We start from the raw sequence: 17,937 nt of genomic DNA on the forward strand, positions 1-17,937 counted from the left end.
CGCGTCATCATCAGCGCGGGGGGCAGTGAATCAGTACACTCACCCGTCCCCGTGTGTGGAGCCGTCCCCCTGCTGCACGCGATGTCTTCCTGTCTGTGCCGGTCAGCTGATCTGTGCTGATCAGCTGATCGGCACAGACAGGAAGACATCGCGTGCTGCAGGGGAACGGCTCCACACACACAGGTCAGCGGCGCAGAGAGGAAGATGATCGGCTGCAGGGAGTGAGGAAAAGGTGAGTATAAACGTTTTTTTTTTTTTTCTCTGTGCTATAGGATACAGGCCATATACCAGGATGGTATATGAGCACGATGGGGGCATATAGCAGGATGGGAGTATATGAGCAGGATGGATGGGGGGTATATGAACAGGATGGGGGTATATGAACAGGATGGGGGTATATGAACAGGATGGGGGGTATATGAACAGGATGGGGGTATATGAACAGGATGGGGGGTATATGAACAGGATGGGGGGTATATGAACAGGATGGGGGGTATATGAACAGGATGGGGGGTATATGAACAGGATGGGGGGTATATGAACAGGATGGGGGGTATATGAACAGGATGGAGGGTATATGAACAGGATGGATGGGGGGTATATGAACAGGATGGGAGTATATGAACAGGATGGGGGTATATGAACAGGATGGGGGTATATGAACAGGATGGGAGTATATGAGCAGGATGGCTGGGGGGTATATGAACAGGATGGGGGTATATGAACAGGATGGGGGGTATATGAACAGGATGGGGGGTATATGAACAGGATGGGGGGTATATGAACAGGATGGGGGGTATATGAACAGGATGGGGGGTATATGAACAGGATGGGGGTATATGAACAGGATGGATGGGGGGTATATGAACAGGATGGGAGTATATGAACAGGAAGGGGGTATATGAACAGGATGGGGGTATATGAACAGGATGGGAGTATATGAGCAGGATGGATGGGGGGGTATATGAACAGGATGGGGGTATATGAACAGGATGGGGGTATATGAACAGGATGGGGGTATATGAGCAGGATGGGGGTATATGAGCAGGATGGATGGAGGGTATATGAGCAGGATGGATGGAGGGTATATGAGCAGGATGGATGGAGGGTATATCAATAGGATGGGGGTATATGAACAGGATGGGGTTATATGAGCAGGATGGGGGGTATATGAGCAGGATCATATACAAGGCAGGAGGATCATTACCAGGATGGGGTACCTTAGTAGAGAATTTGGGGACATTACCCCCATAACAGTGTCAGCAGCAGATCCTCGCCCCATAACAGTGTGTCATGACCACATTTTTTTGCTTAAAGTTTTATTTTCCTATTTTCCTCCTCTAAAACCAGGGTGCGTCTTATAGTCCGGTGCGTCTTATAGTCCGAAAAATACGGTAATTGAAGCAACCACTTTGACAGGATGTGCCAAAGGAGGATGTTTTCATTCCAACAATTCCACTCATTGCATATGTTTTGCCTTTTAATTTTAAATGCCTTCAGTTTCCAGTTCGACAGGCACTTGCAAAGTCCACTAACAAGGCTCAGGGAAAGTCTGCGAAAGTAGCAATCAAATTGATTTGCAAGTTCCATGCTTTTCTCATGGTTAACGTTACGTGGCCTGTTCAAGAGATGAACTGCCAAAAATCTGTTGGTCTTTGCACCAGAAGGAAAAGCAAAAGGCTCTCGAATAAGGAGTTTTAGATAAAGTACTTCACATGGATAATCATTTAGTTAATTTGTGTTGCATATCTGTGGTGTTGAATATATGATGTGAAATGCTTCTATTACTTTACTTTTTGATTTTTAATAAACTTTCTGTCTATTTTGTTTGTGACTTTTATGTGCAAAATAATTTTTTTGTTAAGCCATTCTATTTTGTTATAGCTAACAACAGTTAACTACTATCCTAGGCAACGCTGGGTACTACAGCTAGTATACAACAAAAACAACTTACCAGCCCAATTAATCTTCTGACATCGATCGACATCCGCCGATACATGTTGATGGAAGACTTCCACAAGATACGCACTTTATCCTGCTTTGCACAAAATGGTGGAATTTACTTTTTTTCCTGGTAACATCACATCATTTTCCTTTTGTTAAACACTCATGTGGTTTTCTGAGCAAAAATGTTTAAAAACGCAGCAAATTTGGAATCATTTTTATACCTGCGCTTTAGTGTCTGTTACTGACTTTATTGAAGTCAAAGAGTAAAAAAATTGCAAAAAAGCTCTGGCACACTATAAAGAAAAATGAGAGAAAGAACCTGGATGGTTCTTTCTCTCATTTTTCTTTATGGTGTGGCGGAGCTTTTTTTTGCAATTTATTGGACTTTTTCTCCAGAGAACTCTACTATATAGTTGAGCCAGGTCTATTCTACTAAAGGGTAAAAAAAGCTGCAAAAAGTCAAAGAATTTACATGCTGCAGACTTGAATCTGCAAGTCACAAACAAGCAACCTGTACATGAGACTTCAGGATTCTCATTCACGTTGCTGGCATCAGGAAACTCTCCAGGTTTTGTGACAAATCTGTGAGGAAAAAACGCAACTAAAATGCGGCAAAAAGTCTAAGGGCACAAAGACTAAGTGAAATCTAGAAATTGAGTTTAGAAAGGTTTGGATAGCTAATCCAGGACACAGATTGTACAGAGAAAGTGGATTTTATGGACAAGAAATCATCAAGGAAAGTACAATAAAAAAGTTGGAGGGCCATAGAAAATAAATGACTTGATACTGTAGAAGTGATTTGCTGCGGCACAAAACTGCAAAGTATGTGCCTCTCTTGGAAACATAAAATTTGATTTACAATCCATGCACCTGCTATTCTCTAGTAGGTCAAGGGGGGAAGCCATTCATGACTACACACTATGGGTCATTGTTCTTGTACCGTAAAGTAAACAGCTGTCATGAAGGGATGAATTTGATTGGTCACAATAAGCTAAGCCCTCCATTCTTCTTCTTGCAGCCTGCAGGCCCGTGGATCGCTGCCGAGGACCGCAGTAGTCAGCACTTTGTCATTTGAATAAATGGAGTGCTGGCGCCATGCACAGAAAAGCTCTCTGCAGAACTAATCCTAAGACAGCCGCCAGCCAATCACAGACCAGCAGCTGACGAAGTGCTATGACAACACGCACTGGACTCTAATTGGTCAGTGTCTGCCATTGGTTTAGAGCTGCAGAGAGCTCTTTGCGGCGCCAGTAGTTCATTCAAATGAAATAAAGTGCTGACTACTGAAGGCACCGGCCGCAATCATCACGGGGTCCACGAGCATGCGAGCCGCAAGAAGAAGGAAGAGTACACTGATGGAACAGAGGACAGGTGAGAAGATTTTTTTAAATGTATATATGAAAAACGGCATATAAGGCGAAATTACTACAGGATCAGCAGACTGCTACAGGATGGGGACAAGGATGGGCACATTACTACAGAATGGGGACATTACTACAGGATAGGGACATTACTACAAGGGGACGAGTGTGGGGTCCATTGCCACAAGAAGGGGACAAGGAATGGCCCCATTACCACAAGAAGGGGGAAAGGATGGGCACATTACTACAGAATGGGGACATTACTACAGGATAGGGACATTACTACAAGGGGACAAGTATGGGGCCTATTGCCCCAAGAAGGGGACAAGGATGGGCCCATTACCACAAGAAGGGGACAAGGATGGGCACATTACTGCAGGATGGGGACAAGGATGGGCATATTACTGCAGGATGGGGACAAGGATGGGCACATTACTACAAGATGAGGAGAAGGATGGGCACATTACTACAAGAAGAGGACAAGGATGAGCACATTACTACAAGGGGACAAGTATAGGGCAAATTACTACAAGAAGGGGACAAGGATAGGCCAATTACCACAAAAAGGGACAAGGATAGGCACATTACCACAATAAGGGGACAAGAATGAGGACATTACCACAATAAGGGGACAAGAATAGGCACATTAGCACAATAAGGGGACAAGAATAGGCACATTACCACAATAAGGGGACAAGAATGGGCACATTAATGCAAGAAGGGGACATTACTACAAGGGGACAAGTATGGGGCACATTACTACAAGAAGGGGACAAGGATGGGCCCATTACCACAAGAAGAAGGGGAAAAAGTTGGGCACATTACTACAAGAAGGAGACAAGGTTGGGCACATTACTACAAGAAGGGGATCAAGATGGGCACATTACTACAGGATGGGGGACATTGATGGGCACACTAGTACAGGAAGGGGACATTGATGGGCACATTACTAGAGGATGGAGACCAGGATGGGCACATTACTACAAGAAGGGGACCAGGATGGGCATATTACTACAGGACATGGACCTTACTACACAATGGGGACCCCATGGGAAAATTACAAGATGTTGGCCAAAATTACTATATGGTGGTAATTGTAAAACCATACATATTACTTACAAAAAAGGGATAAAATGTAAAAAGAAAAAGTAAAATAAAAATAAAATTGTAAATAAAGCAAGACATTTTTTTTACCATTAAATATGTTTTATCAACTAAAATAAGCAAAAAAGTGAATGTTATTGCCACATCCATTATGATTAAAGCTATAAAACCGTACCATAACCCATACGATGAATGCCATTTAAAAAAAAAATGATCATAAGGTGAATAGAAAACATTTATTTGGTATTACTAAAAATGTCACTTTGTCCTGCAAAAAATGTGGCCTCCCAAATATTTTTTTTTTATATATGTGCGGCCCATATACCCAGCTGAGTTTGAGACCCCTGATCTAAACAATCATCCACAGGTATTAGAGAACCAAGAATGTGCTAAAAAAATATTCTCCACAAAAATTACTCCACTTACACCAATCTGAAATCTACCTTGTCTATACGTTACATCTGGGGCGTCTGTGTCATCTAATAGTATGCATAGCATACATATACAGTTGGGAAGATAAGTATTTGATACACTGTCGATTTTGCAAGTTTTCCCATCTAGAAAGAATGTAGAGAGGTCTGTAATTTTTATCGTAGGTACACATGAACTGTGACAGACAGAATAAAAAAATCCAAAAAATCACATTATATGATTTTTAAATATTTAATTTCCATTTCACTGCATGAAATAAGGATTTGATTAGCGATGAGCGAATGTATTCGTCACTATTCGCAGAATAGTGCGGTATTCTGGGTATTTGTTATATAGCGAGTAATGGTGTATTTGCCTTGCTATATTCAGATGTCCCGCCCAGCCGTTTTGGCGCTGATTTGCAGCCACTAAACATGCTGAGTTTCTTAACCAATCACAGGAATGCTGCAGTCATCTTGGTTACGGCATTACTGTGGTTGGCTAGCCGCGCAGTATCATAGCGTCTATAAAAGCCCTTCTGCCACCATTTTGGGCACATTACATTGCCAGCGTCTCTCTCCAAGCGCTTCATACTTACTGATCACTGACACGGCTGTCACACTGCTCCTGCTGCCTCTCATTCTTCTTACCTACCCACTTCATTAGGCTCATACATATTCACTGCTTCTCCCGACCACCGGCGTCTGTGATTGGTTGCAGTCAGACCCACCCCCACGCTGAGTAACAGCTGTCTGACTGCAACCGATCACAGACGCCGGTGGGCGGGTCTATATTGTACAGTAAAATAAATAAACGACGTGTGGTCCCTCCTAATTCTGATACCCAGCCAAGATAAAGCCTCACAGCTAGGGGCTGGTATTTTCCGCCTGAAGAGACTTACATTATTGGGAGCCTCCCAGCCTAAAAATATCAGCCAGCAGCTGCCCGGGGAATTGCCGCATTCATTAGATGCGACAGTCCCAGCACGTTACCTGGCTCATCCCGATTGCCCTGATGTGGTGGCAATCGAGGTAATGAGAGGTTAATAACAGCGCACAGCTATCAGCAAGCCCAGAATTAGTGAGGGGAAGGGGTATTCTATGAGACCCCCCATCACTAATCCTATAAGTAAAAAGAAATACACATACACCGAGAAAAATCCTTTATCTGGAATAAAATACAAAACCACCCTCTTTCACCACTTTATTAACCCCAAAACACCCAGGTCTGATGTAATCCACACAAGGTCCCACAACGGTCCTGGCTCTGCTACATCCGAGCCTGTAGAGACTGAAAACATGTCCGATCTCTCAAAGCTCTGGGAAACACTGACAAGAAGGACCTGGCTGGCAGCAGTGATGTCACTGAGTTCACTCTCACTGTTAAAATGAAGGCGGGGAGCGGGACACGGCCCCGCACTTTAACACTGACAATGCCGTCCGGGGAGTGCGAAGCAGCCCGCAACTCCATGCCGGCACTGCCACTCTTAAAGTGCTGGTGGGGAGCGGGACACGGACCCGCACTTTGAGAGTAAGTCAGTGGCTGGATGAAAGATGCAAGAGTCTGTGTGGATCCCAGAAACTCACTCAGCTTTTATGCACAAACTGATTACAAGCAAACAGGTTACAGGTGAAAATGTTACCTTTATTAGCCATTCAAACCCATTTGTGTCAACTTCATGTGCATCAGGCCAAAATCACCAGGGTATGTGAACTTTTAATCAGGGTCATTTGGATGTTTTTGGTTGTCATTATGATTTAAAAAGAGAAAATACAGTAGTTTGACAATAAATAGCTTCACCCAACCACTAACCATGAGTGGAAAAAAAAGATTTTGCGTTATCATTCATATTCTTTGTAAACAGGCCAAAAAAAGCAAAAAATCTACTGGGGTATGTAAACGTTTGAGCACACTTGAGATAGATAGATAGATAGATGGTTTGGAGTTATGTTGATGTTCCAGAATGTGATATGACAATATTTGAATAAAGTTTGATTTTTTTCGTTCAAGACTAAATGGGGATTGTTGTTCATGGAAAAAAAATAAGACATTCCCTGAAAATAAGCCCTAGCCCATCTGTCGGATAAAAAAATAACATAAGACACTGGATTATTTTCAAGGAAACCCGGTAGCAACCATCAAGAATTCGGGCTCTCACAGACATGTTAATTTTCCTTAAAGGGAACCTGTCATCAGAAATTTAGCTATAAAGCTAAAAGTTCCCCCCTCTGCAGCTCCTGGGCTGCATTCTAGGAAGCTTCCTATAGTTCTTGTGGCCACTTTTATACCAAAATAAACACTTTGTAAACTTGTACCTTTTCTTATGCAAATTTCGTAAATCTTCCATGGGGGCGGGCTGCCTGGGGTCCGTTTCTGTCATACTGCCGATTTACGCCGCCCCCAAATGCTGAATTTCAAAGCTCAGGACGCCGCCCCTGGGTGCCCGTGGTCCCGCGCATGCACTGTTCCACTGTAGCGGTGCCGTGCACTGTGTGCACGTGTGACCGCTGGTGACGCGCTCGCTGGCCAGGTGACCGGACGTCACCTCTTTCCCATCCTGCTCAGCAGCAGGTGACGTCCGGTCATCTGGCCAGCTTGCGCATAACGCTGGAGTAATAGAGGAAAGTGCGGTCACGAGGTTATGGGCGGCACTTGCTGATGACACTCACAGCGCCGCCCATAACCTCGTGCCCGCGCAAAGCGTCACCAGCGGTCACATGTGCACACAGTGCACGGCACCGCTACAGTGGAACAGCGCATGCGCGGGACCACGGGCACCCAGGGGCGGCGTCCTGAGCTTTGAAATTCAGCATTTGGGGGCGGCGTAAATCGGCAGGATGACAGCAACGGACCCCAGGCAGCCCGCCCCCATGGAAGATTTACGAAATTTGCATAAGAAAAGGTACAAGTTTACAAAGTGTTTATTTTGGTATAAAAGTGGCTACAAGAACTATAGGAAGCTTCCTAGAATGCAGCCCAGGAGCTGCAGAGGGGGGAACTTTTAGCTTTATAGCTAAATTTCTGATGACAGGTTCACTTTAAGAAGCCCTTCTACTCTGCACTCATTACCTCTATTAATTGCACCTGCAACTCCTTATAAAATACACCTGTCCACACACTCCATCAATCACAAATTGGAGATCCGCACAAGGCTGGGATAGGCTACAGGACAATAGGCAAGCAGCTTGGTGAGAAGGCAATAACTGTTGGCACAATTATTAGAAAATGGAAGTAACACAAGATGACTATCAATCTTACTCGATGTCGTGCTCCATGCAAGATCTTGCCTCCTGGGGTAAGGATGATTTTGAGGAAAGTCAGGAATCAGCCCAGAATTACACAGGAGGACCTGGCCAATGGCTTAAAAAAGAGCTGGGACCAGTCTCAAAGATTACCGTTAAAAACACACTACACCATCATGGGTTAAACTTTTTCAGGGTAAGGTCTCACTGCTCACATCAACACATGTCCAGGCCCATTTGGATCATACAGATGGTCATTGGCGAACTTCAGAGGAGGCATGGGAAAAGGTCATGTGGTGACATGAGACCAAAATAGAACTTTTTGGTATCAACTTCATTTACCGTGTTTGGAGAAAAAAGTATAAGTATAACCCCAAGAACACCTTCCCAAATGTGAAGCAATGGGGTGGAAAAATCATACTTTGGTGGTGCTTTCCTGCAAAGGGGACAGGACGACTTCACCGCATTGAAGAGAGAATGGACTGGGTCATGTATCGCAAGATTTTGGCCAACAACCTAGTCTTGTCTGGGTGTTCCAGTATGACAATGACCTGAAACACAAAGCTAGTGGCTCCGTAAGAAGCATATCAAGGTCTTGGAGAGTCCTAGAAAGTCACCAGACCTGAAACCAATAGGAAATCTTTGGAGGGAGCTGAGACTCAATGTTGCCCAGCAAAAGCTCCGAAACCTGGAAGATCTGTAAGAAGGATTGGGCCAAAATTCCTGCTGCAGTGTGTGCAAACTTGGTCATGAACTATATGAAACTTCTGACCTCTACAATTGCAAGCAAAGATTTCTCTACCAGATATTAAGTTCAGTTTTCCTATAGTATCAAATACTTCTTTTATGCAATAAAAAGAAAATTAATTATTTAAAAATCATAAAATGTGAATTTCTGGATTATTTTTTTTATTCTGTCTGTCACAGTTGAAATGTTTATATGATAAAAATTACAGACTTCTCCATTCTTTGTAGATGGGAAAACTTTCAAAATCGGCAGTGTATAAAATACTTCTTTTCCCCACTGTACATGTAGAACGTATATCTAAAAACTAAGTAAACGGTCTTGGCAGACAAGTACTGAGGTGGAGAGGACCCTACCCCCAGGGGCTTATAATTTATAAGGTATTGGGGGAAAAAGACAAAAGGTCAAGAGGGGGGAGGGGAGAAAGCAATTCATGACTACACAACATGGATCCTTGTACCATAATGTAAACAGCTGCTATGAAAGGACAAGCTTGACTGGTATCAATACTTAGATGAGCCCAAGTTTACAGACAATCATTCTATGGTACCAGAGTACCAAGAAGATATTCTCCACAAAAATTACTCTACCTACACAAGTCTAAACTATTGACCCCTGTAAGAAAAGGTCACTGCGTTCAAGCTGCTTGTGCCAAATTAAACCTTCTCATCTTTCATGTGGATGCATCCAAACAGACAATGTATTTACTGCACAGTGATATCATTTTTGCTCTCTTTTGCTCAATGAAGTTTTTTTCCCATTTTGTTTTGGTTGGTCAACAATTAAACTGGAATTAGTCATTGTCTCCTATAGCCCATCTGTTTTAAGGTATAATGACTGCAGCTGGACACATTAGTTAAGGAGTCACAACATTTTTTGATCCAAGTGCCACACTGCCATACTTAACCAATCCCAAGGGCTGCAACAAATGTAAAAAGGTAGTCGCATGAATACATCACCAGAACCACTATCAGTACACTAGTACGTCACCAGAACGAAGGTTTAACTATTTGAGAAGAATTTGGAGAGTAATAAATAAATCAGTGTGAATACACACAAACTTAAATTAAGTTTTTAGAGCAGAAACTCATCAAATCCTCCTCATGAAAATACTCAAACCTTAGATAATAAGTTTTAACATAGCCATGTAGCACAGTAGGGATTGCTGCGCTTGAACATCCATCAGTACATGAATGCATCGCCAAAACCACCGTCAATACATGAATGCTAAACCAGAAACACCGTCAGTACATGAACGCATCAGAACAATGTTAGTACAGGAATGCAAAACCAGAACCACCATCAGTACATGAATGCAGCACCAGAACCACCGTTAGTCTAGATATTTTTTCATTGATCACACCATTCTCAGTACACTCTCACATAATTGCACGTAAAAACCCCATGAGGTTGGCAATTTTTAAAATATTGGTGCTGTGATAGTGTTTGAAGTCATTCTGAAAACTGATCACTCCGATTTATGCTGCACTCCAACGGTCATATGTCTAATAAGTTTCAGATAGGAGTGTGAAATCTCTCTAGTTAGTTGGCCGTTTAGTATTTAACACTGATGGATAACACAAGACTGAACACTGAAAGATTTCATTAAATTTTTACGCCATCTACCTGATGAACCTGAGGAACATTGGGATTTTCTTGCTTACTGCCTTGGGAAAGAAGAGGACGGGGACATGTCTCCGGTGTTGACTTTTTACTGGATAGATCTGGAGGAAACACATAAAGAATGAATTCATTTTCTACATACAGATAACACAGGTCTACAATTTTCTTTTTTTTAGGTGCCAAGATTCATTCAATAGATTTAGACTATGTTAAGGGTGCTAAATTTAAAAAATCCAATTACTTTTGTTGAATTGTTTCTAGTTTTTGAGATAATGGACATTCATAAAAATAATGTATTCTCCTAAAGCGACTTATATGTGATAACAAATGCAATAGCTTTTGGTCTGCCTGTTGACTCTATAACAGTGCTTTAGGTAATAAAAGATCATATATAATTATTTTGTATTTCAATTTGAAGGTCTACAATGCTATAAAAGTGACTTTATAAAGACATAATTCTAGTATAAATTTGCTGTGGAAAGAAGGAAATGGAAAAATCCCACCCACTCGCCCCCGGAAGTAATCTGTTTATGGCTGGCTGCATATGGGCGGAGACCCAAACTGCCCAATTAGTGACTTCCATTGGGGTCCAGGTCAAGTCTGGGTCCCAAACCAAACTTAATTTAAAGTTCAGCTGACCCTGACGAAGCGAATTTCCACAGGTCCAGTCATCTCTAGTTCTAACACTAGACCGAAGAGAAGAGACGACAGAGGAAACCCCTGCCTTGTTGCCATTTCCAGTGCGAAAGAATCCAATAGTAGAAGATTCACTCGGATTCTGGCTGTGAAATTAGAATATAACAGTTTCATTCATTCTGTAAAACTTCCCCAATGCCAAACTCCTTCAATATTGCCCACAAAACCCCCCACTCCACACTTCAAAAGCTTTTGTAGCATTTACTGAGCAAATGGCTCTATTCACAGGGTTATCTATTGGCAACTGTATATTAAAAAATGACCTATGCATACTGGTCTCCGTCAATCTTCCTGGCATAAAACCAGATTGCTCTTGATGGACAATGGAGGAAATAACCCTTGTAAACTTATTCACCAGGACCTTCACTATTATTTTCACATTATTGTTTCAAAGAGATATAGGGCGGTACGAATTTGGGTTCAGAGGGTTTGTCTCCTGTTTTTCTATAACCATTATAATGGCCTCTTTCACGGACATTGGAAGCAACCATTCTTCCACTGCTGCTTGAAACATTTTTAGTAAATTGGGCAACAGAATATCCTTAAATTTTTAAATAACTCAACTGGGAGTCCATCAGATCTCCAGGATTTCTGTGGGCCATGTCCACCACCTCTTCCTCTAACTCTTCCAGAGTTATAGAACTATCCAAAAATACCCTATCATCCTTTGATATTCTAGGTAGGCCAATTCCCCATACAAATTCCTGAATCTGGCCCTGGGTTGTAGAAGATCTAGAAGTGTACAAAGACCCAGAAAAGTCTAAACTGCTGTAAAATGTTTGGGGTGTCGTATAGCAAGCCCCGTCTCCATCCCTAAATGAAGTGACATGTGCACTACCTCCCAGTGCTTTTGCCACCAGTCCAGTCCCGCCTTTTCTCCTTTGTAAAGAAGGGAATTTTGTTTACTTACCGTAAATTCCTTTTCTTCTAGCTCCTATTGGGAGACCCAGACAATTGGGTGTATAGCTTCTGCCTCCGGAGGCCACACAAAGTATTACACTTTAAAAAGTGTAACCCCTCCCCTCTGCCTATACACCCTCCCGTGGATCACGGGCTCCTCAGTTTTGGTGCAAAAGCAGGAAGGCGAAAACATAAATTGGTCTAGGGTAAATTCAATCAAGGATGTTCGGAGAACTGAAAACCATGAACCAAAAGAACAATTCAACATGAACAACATGTGTACACAAAAGAACAACCAGCCCGAAGGGCAAAGGGGCGTTTGCTGGGTCTCCCAATAGGAGCTAGAAGAAAAGGAATTTACGGTAAGTAAACAAAATTCCCTTCTTCTTTGTCGCTCCATTGGGAGACCCAGACAATTGGGACGTCCAAGAGCAGTCCCTGGGTGGGTAAAAGAATACCTCAATAAAAAGAGCCGAAACGGCCCCCTCTTACAGGTGGGCAACCGCCGCCTGAAGGACTCGCCTACCTAGCCTGGCGTCTGCCGAAGCATAGGTATGCACTTGATAGTGCTTCGTGAAAGTGTGCAGACTAGACCACGTAGCTGCCTGACACACCTGCTGAGCCATAGCCCGGTGCCGCAATGCCCAGGACGCACCCACGGCTCTGGTAGAATGGGCTTTCAGCCCTGAAGGAAGCGGAAGCCCAGAAAAACGGTAGGCTTCGAGAATCGGTTCCTTGATCCACCGAGCCAAGGTTGACTTGGAAGCCTGCGAACCCTTACGCTGGCCAGCGACAAGGACAAAAAGCGCATCTGAACGACGCAGGGGCGCCGTGCGAGACACGTAGAGTCGGAGTGCTCTCACCAGATCCAAAGAGTGCAAATCCTTTTCACATTGGTGAATTGGATTAGGGCAAAATGAAGGCAAGGAGATATCTTGATTGAGATGAAAAGGAGATACCACCTTAGGGACAAAATCCGGGACCGGACGCAGAACCACCTTATCCTGGTGAAACAGCAGGAAGGGGGCTTTGCATGACAGCGCTGCAAGCTCAGACACTCTCCGGAGTGATGTAACTGCCACTAGAAAGGCCACCTTCTGCGAAAGACGTGATAAAGAGACATCCCGCAGCGGCTCGAAAGGTGGTTTCTGAAGAGCCGTTAGCACCCTGTTAAGATCCCAGGGTTCCAGCGGACGCTTGTAAGGTGGGACTATGTGGCAAACTCCCTGCAGGAACGTGCGGACCTGCGGAAGCCTGGCTAGGCGCTTTTGAAAAAATACGGAGAGCGCCGATACTTGGCCCTTGAGAGAGCCGAGTGACAAACCCTTGTCCATTCCGGATTGAAGGAATGAAAGAAAAGTGGGTAAGGCAAACGGCCATGGAGGAAAACCGTTATCAGAGCACCAGGATAAGAAGATTTGCCAAGACCTGTAATAGATCTTGGCGGACGTTGGCTTCCTGGCCTGTCTTATGGTGGCAATGACATCCTGAGATAACCCTGAAGACGCTAGGAGCCAGGACTCAATGGCCACACAGTCAGGTTGAGGGCCACGGAATTCAGATGGAAAAACGGGCCTTGTGACAGCAAGTCTGGGCGGTCTGGAAGCGCCCACGGTTGACCCACCGTGAGATGCCACAGATCCGGGTACCACGACCGCCTCAGCCAGTCTGGAGCGACGAGAATGGCGCGACGGCAGTCGGACCTGATCTTGCGTAACACTCTGGGCAGCATCTCCAGAGGAGGAAACACATAAGGCAGTCGAAACTGCGACCAATCCTGAACTAACGCGTCCGCCGCCAGAGCTCTGTGATCCAGAGACCGTGCCATGAATGCCGGGACTTTGTTGTTGTGCCGTGACGCCATGAGATCGACGTCCGGCGTTCCCCAGCGGCGACAGATCTCTCGAAACACTTCTGGGTGCAGAGACCATTCCCCCGCATCCATGCCCTGACGACTGAGAAAATCTGCTTCCCAGTTTTCTACGCCCGGGATGTGAACTGCGGAGATGGTGGAGGCTGTGGCTTCCACCCACTGCAGAATCCGCCAGACTTCCTGGAAGGCTTGACGACTGCGAGTGCCGCCTTGGTGGTTGATGTATGCGACGGCAGTGGCGTTGTCCGACTGAATACAGATCTGTCTGCCCTCCAGCCACCGATGGAAAGCCAATAGGGCTAGATACACTGCCCTTATCTCCAGAACATTGATCTGAAGGGAAGACTCTATCGGAGTCCAGGTTCCCTGAGCCCTGTGGTGGAGAAAAACCGCTCCCCACCCTGACAGGCTCGCGTCCGTGGTGACCACAGCCCAGGTTGGGGGTAGGAAGGATTTTCCCTGCGATAGAGAATTGGGAAGGAGCCACCACTGAAGTGACGTCTTGGTTGCAAGGGAAAGAGAGACGTTCCTGTCGAGGGAAGCCGACCTCCTGTCCCATTTGCGGAGAATGTCCCATTGGAGTGGCCGCAGATGGAATTGCGCGAACGGCACTGCCTCCATCACTGCCACCATCTTCCCCAGGAAGTGCATGAGGCGCCTTAAGGGGTGTGACTGACCCCGAAGAAGTGATTGCACCTCTGCCTGCAGAGAAAGCTGTTTGTCCCGCGGTAGCTTGACTACCGCTGACTGTGTATGAAACTCCATCCCGAGGTAAGTCAGTGATTGGGTCGGTGTCAACTTGGATTTCGGGAAGTTGATGATCCACCCGAACTGCTGGAGAGTCGCCAGAGCGACGGTAAGGCTGTGTTGACACGCCACCCGAGAAGGGGCCCTGACTAGGAGATCGTCTAAGTAGGGAATCACCGAGTGGCCCTGAGAGTGTAGGACCGCCACTACGGATGCCATGACCTTGGTGAAAACCCGTGGTGCTGTCGCCAGGCCGAAAGGCAATGCCACGAACTGAAGGTGTTCGTCCCCGATGGCGAAACGCAAGAAGAGTTGATGTTCGGGTGCGATCGGCACGTGGAGATAAGCATCTTTGATGTCGATCGATGCTAGGAAGTCTCCTTGTGACATCGAGGCGATGACCGAGCGGAGAGATTCCATCCGAAACCGTCTGGTTCTCACATGTCTGTTGAGTAGCTTGAGGTCCAGAACGGGACGGAATGATCCGTCCTTTTTTGGCACCACGAACAAGTTGGAGTAAAAGCCGCGACCACGTTCCTGAAGTGGAACGGGGATCACAACCCCTTCTGTCTTCAGAGCGTCCACTGCCTGAAAAAGTGCGTCGGCCTGAGCGGGGGGCGGAGAGGTTCTGAAGAAACGAGCCGCAGGATGAGAGCTGAACTCTATCCTGTAACCGTGAGACAGAATGTCTCTCACCCATCGGTCTTGAACATGAGGCCACCAGGCGTCGCCAAAGCGGGAGAGCCTGCCACCGACCGAGGATGCGGCTAGGGGATGCCGAGAGTCATGAGGAGGCCGCCTTGGAGGCAGTGCCTCCTGCGGCCTTTTGGGGGCGTGACTTGGACCGCCACGCATAGGAGTTCCTCTGGCCTTTCTCCGGCCTGCTGGACGAAGAGGATTGGGGCTTGGCGGAGGGACGAAAGGACCGAAACCTCGATTGTATTTTCCGTTGCTGAGGTCTCTTAGGTTTGGACTGGGGTAAGGAGGAGTCCTTTCCCTTGGATTCCTTAATAATCTCATCCAAACGTTCGCCAAACAAGCGGTCGCCAGAAAACGGCAAACCGGTTAAGAACCTCTTGGAGGCCGAGTCTGCCTTCCATTCGTGCAGCCACATGGCCCTGCGGACTGCCACAGAGTTAGCGGATGCCACCGCTGTACGGCTAGCAGAGTCTAGGACTGCGTTCATGGCGTAGGAAGAAAAAGCTGACGCTTGAGAAGTTAAAGACGCAACTTGCGGAGCAGAATTGCGTGTGACAGCATTAATCTCAGCCAGACAGGCTGAGATAGCTTGGAGTGCCCACACGGCTGCAAAGGCCAGGGCAAAAGACGCGCCCGTGGCCTCATAGATGGACTTCACCAGGAGCTCTATCTGCCTGTCAGTGGCATCCTTTAGCGATGAGCCATCTGCAACCGATACCACGGATCTAGCCGCCAATCTAGAGACTGGAGGATCCACCTTGGGACATTGAGCCCAACCCTTAACGACTTCAGAGGGGAAGGGGTAACGCGTGTCAGTGAGGCGCTTAGTAAAGCGCTTGTCCGGAACCGCTCTGGGCTTCTGGACAGCGTCTCTGAAGTTAGAGTGATCGAAAAACGCACTACGTGTACGTTTGGGGAACCGAAACTGGTGTTTCTCCTGCTGAGACGCCGACTCCTCTACAGTAGGAGGCGGGGGAGATGAGATCCAACACCTGGTTGATGGACGAGATAAGATCATTCACTAAGGCGTCCCCTTCAGGTGTATCAAGGTTAAGGGCGACGTCAGGGTCAGAGCCCTGAGCTGCGACGTCCGCCTCGTCCTCCAGAGAGTCCTCAAGCTGGGAACCCGAGCAGCGTGAAGAAGTCGGGGAAGATTCCCAGCGAGCCCGCTTAGCCTGTCTAGGACTGTGGTCCGGGCAGGAGTCCTCCACGTGAGACCTAGGGCCCAACCTGGGAGCGCGCTGCAGCGCGGACCGAGAGGGGCCTGGAGGCGACGATCCAACAGGGGCCGGGGCCTGTGTAAGGACCGGTCTGGACTGCAAAGCTTCTAGCAGCTTGGCAGACCATTTGTCCATAGACTGAGCCATGGATTGTGAAAGTGACTCAGAGAGTTTCTCAGCAAAAGAGGCGAACTCTGTCCCTGCCGCCTGGACAGGGGGAGCAGGGGGGTCTACATGAGCCGAGGGGCCCACTAGTGACCGAGGCTCCGGCTGAGCAAGCGAAACAGGGGTCGAGCATTGCTCACAGTGAGGGTAGGTGGAACCCTCAGGTAACATAGCCCCACAAGAGGTACAGGCCGCAAAAAAACCCTGTGCCTTAACAGCTTTGCTCCTTGTGGATGACATGCTGTTGTCTCCTAGGAGAATGATCACTGAGGGTAAATGGGCAAAAAAGGGTATACAGCCCGACCGAACAGAAATATATATATAAATACGTATCTATTCCGGCACCCTAGGGGGACCAGCACCGGGTGACCGGTGTGGCTTACCGACCGCTAACAAGCGGAGTGTGTGTCCTCCAGATTCCCTGCCTTAGGTCCCCCGGAGCTGCAGAGCTCTTCACTGAGAATCCTCCACCGGCAGAATGCCAAAAAATGGCTGCCGGAGCTCTCAGGGGAGGAGTGGAGCCGTGGGCGGCGCCAGGAAAGTGCGGGAATCTGGGGTCCCCACAGTGATCAGTGAGGGGGGAGGAAACATGCAGAATGCTCCAGCCCTCACATCCGACATCAGGTCGGCAGTCCCGCCCTTACCCCTGACAGGCAGGCCCGGGGGCGGGATTTTTGCGACTAGGCCGCGATGAAGCCGGGGACTAAATTTGAGACCGCGCCCGACAAGCAGGCACGGTCGGCGCGGAAGTCCGCCGGCCTTCTCAATTCAGCAGCTGCCGCAGCATCCGGGAAGAAGGTGCGCTCCCTGTACAGTCCCCAATGGGGACACAGAGTACCTTAGAGTTGCAGGGCCCGGTCCCTGAGGTTGAATAGACTCCGGTCCGGCAGATTCCCACAGGGGCTGCGGAGGGAGCACGGTCCCAGTAAATGGATGACCGCTCAGGATCCCACTTCTCCCAGAGCCGCTAAGGGATGGTGAAGGAGACGGCATGAGGCTCCGGCCTTTGTACCCACAATGGGTACCTCAACCTTAACAACACCGCCGACGTAGTGGGGTGAGAAGGGAACATGCCGGGGGCCCCGTGGGGGCCCTCTTTTCTTCCAACCGACATAACTAATATGAGAATGCATGAGTGGATGTGTGCCTCCTTCCACACAAAGCATAAAACTGAGGAGCCCGTGATCCACGGGAGGGTGTATAG

General features: G+C 46.9%; 2 protein-coding genes across 3 annotated transcripts in view; both read right to left on the reverse strand.

The window, feature by feature from the left end:
- LOC142312844 (uncharacterized) overlaps window positions 1–17,937 on the reverse strand; it is a 320,861-nt gene that overhangs the window by 200,664 nt on the left and 102,260 nt on the right.
- LOC142311927 (uncharacterized) overlaps window positions 1–17,937 on the reverse strand; it is a 114,765-nt gene that overhangs the window by 12,074 nt on the left and 84,754 nt on the right. The window contains exons 12-13 of one of the 2 annotated variants that reach the window (XM_075350792.1): window positions 10,437–10,534; window positions 1,955–2,035 (exon numbers count right to left, since the gene is read on the reverse strand). In XM_075350792.1, coding sequence (XP_075206907.1) covers window positions 1,955–2,035; window positions 10,437–10,534 — 179 coding nt within the window. Of the gene's footprint in view, window positions 1–1,954; window positions 2,039–10,436; window positions 10,535–17,937 lie in introns of both variants that reach the window. The other variant, XM_075350791.1, reaches the window with a different exon arrangement.

This window comes from Anomaloglossus baeobatrachus, chromosome 5 (genome assembly GCF_048569485.1).
Source record: "Anomaloglossus baeobatrachus isolate aAnoBae1 chromosome 5, aAnoBae1.hap1, whole genome shotgun sequence".
In the NCBI taxonomy this organism is placed as follows: Eukaryota; Metazoa; Chordata; class Amphibia; order Anura; family Aromobatidae; genus Anomaloglossus; species Anomaloglossus baeobatrachus.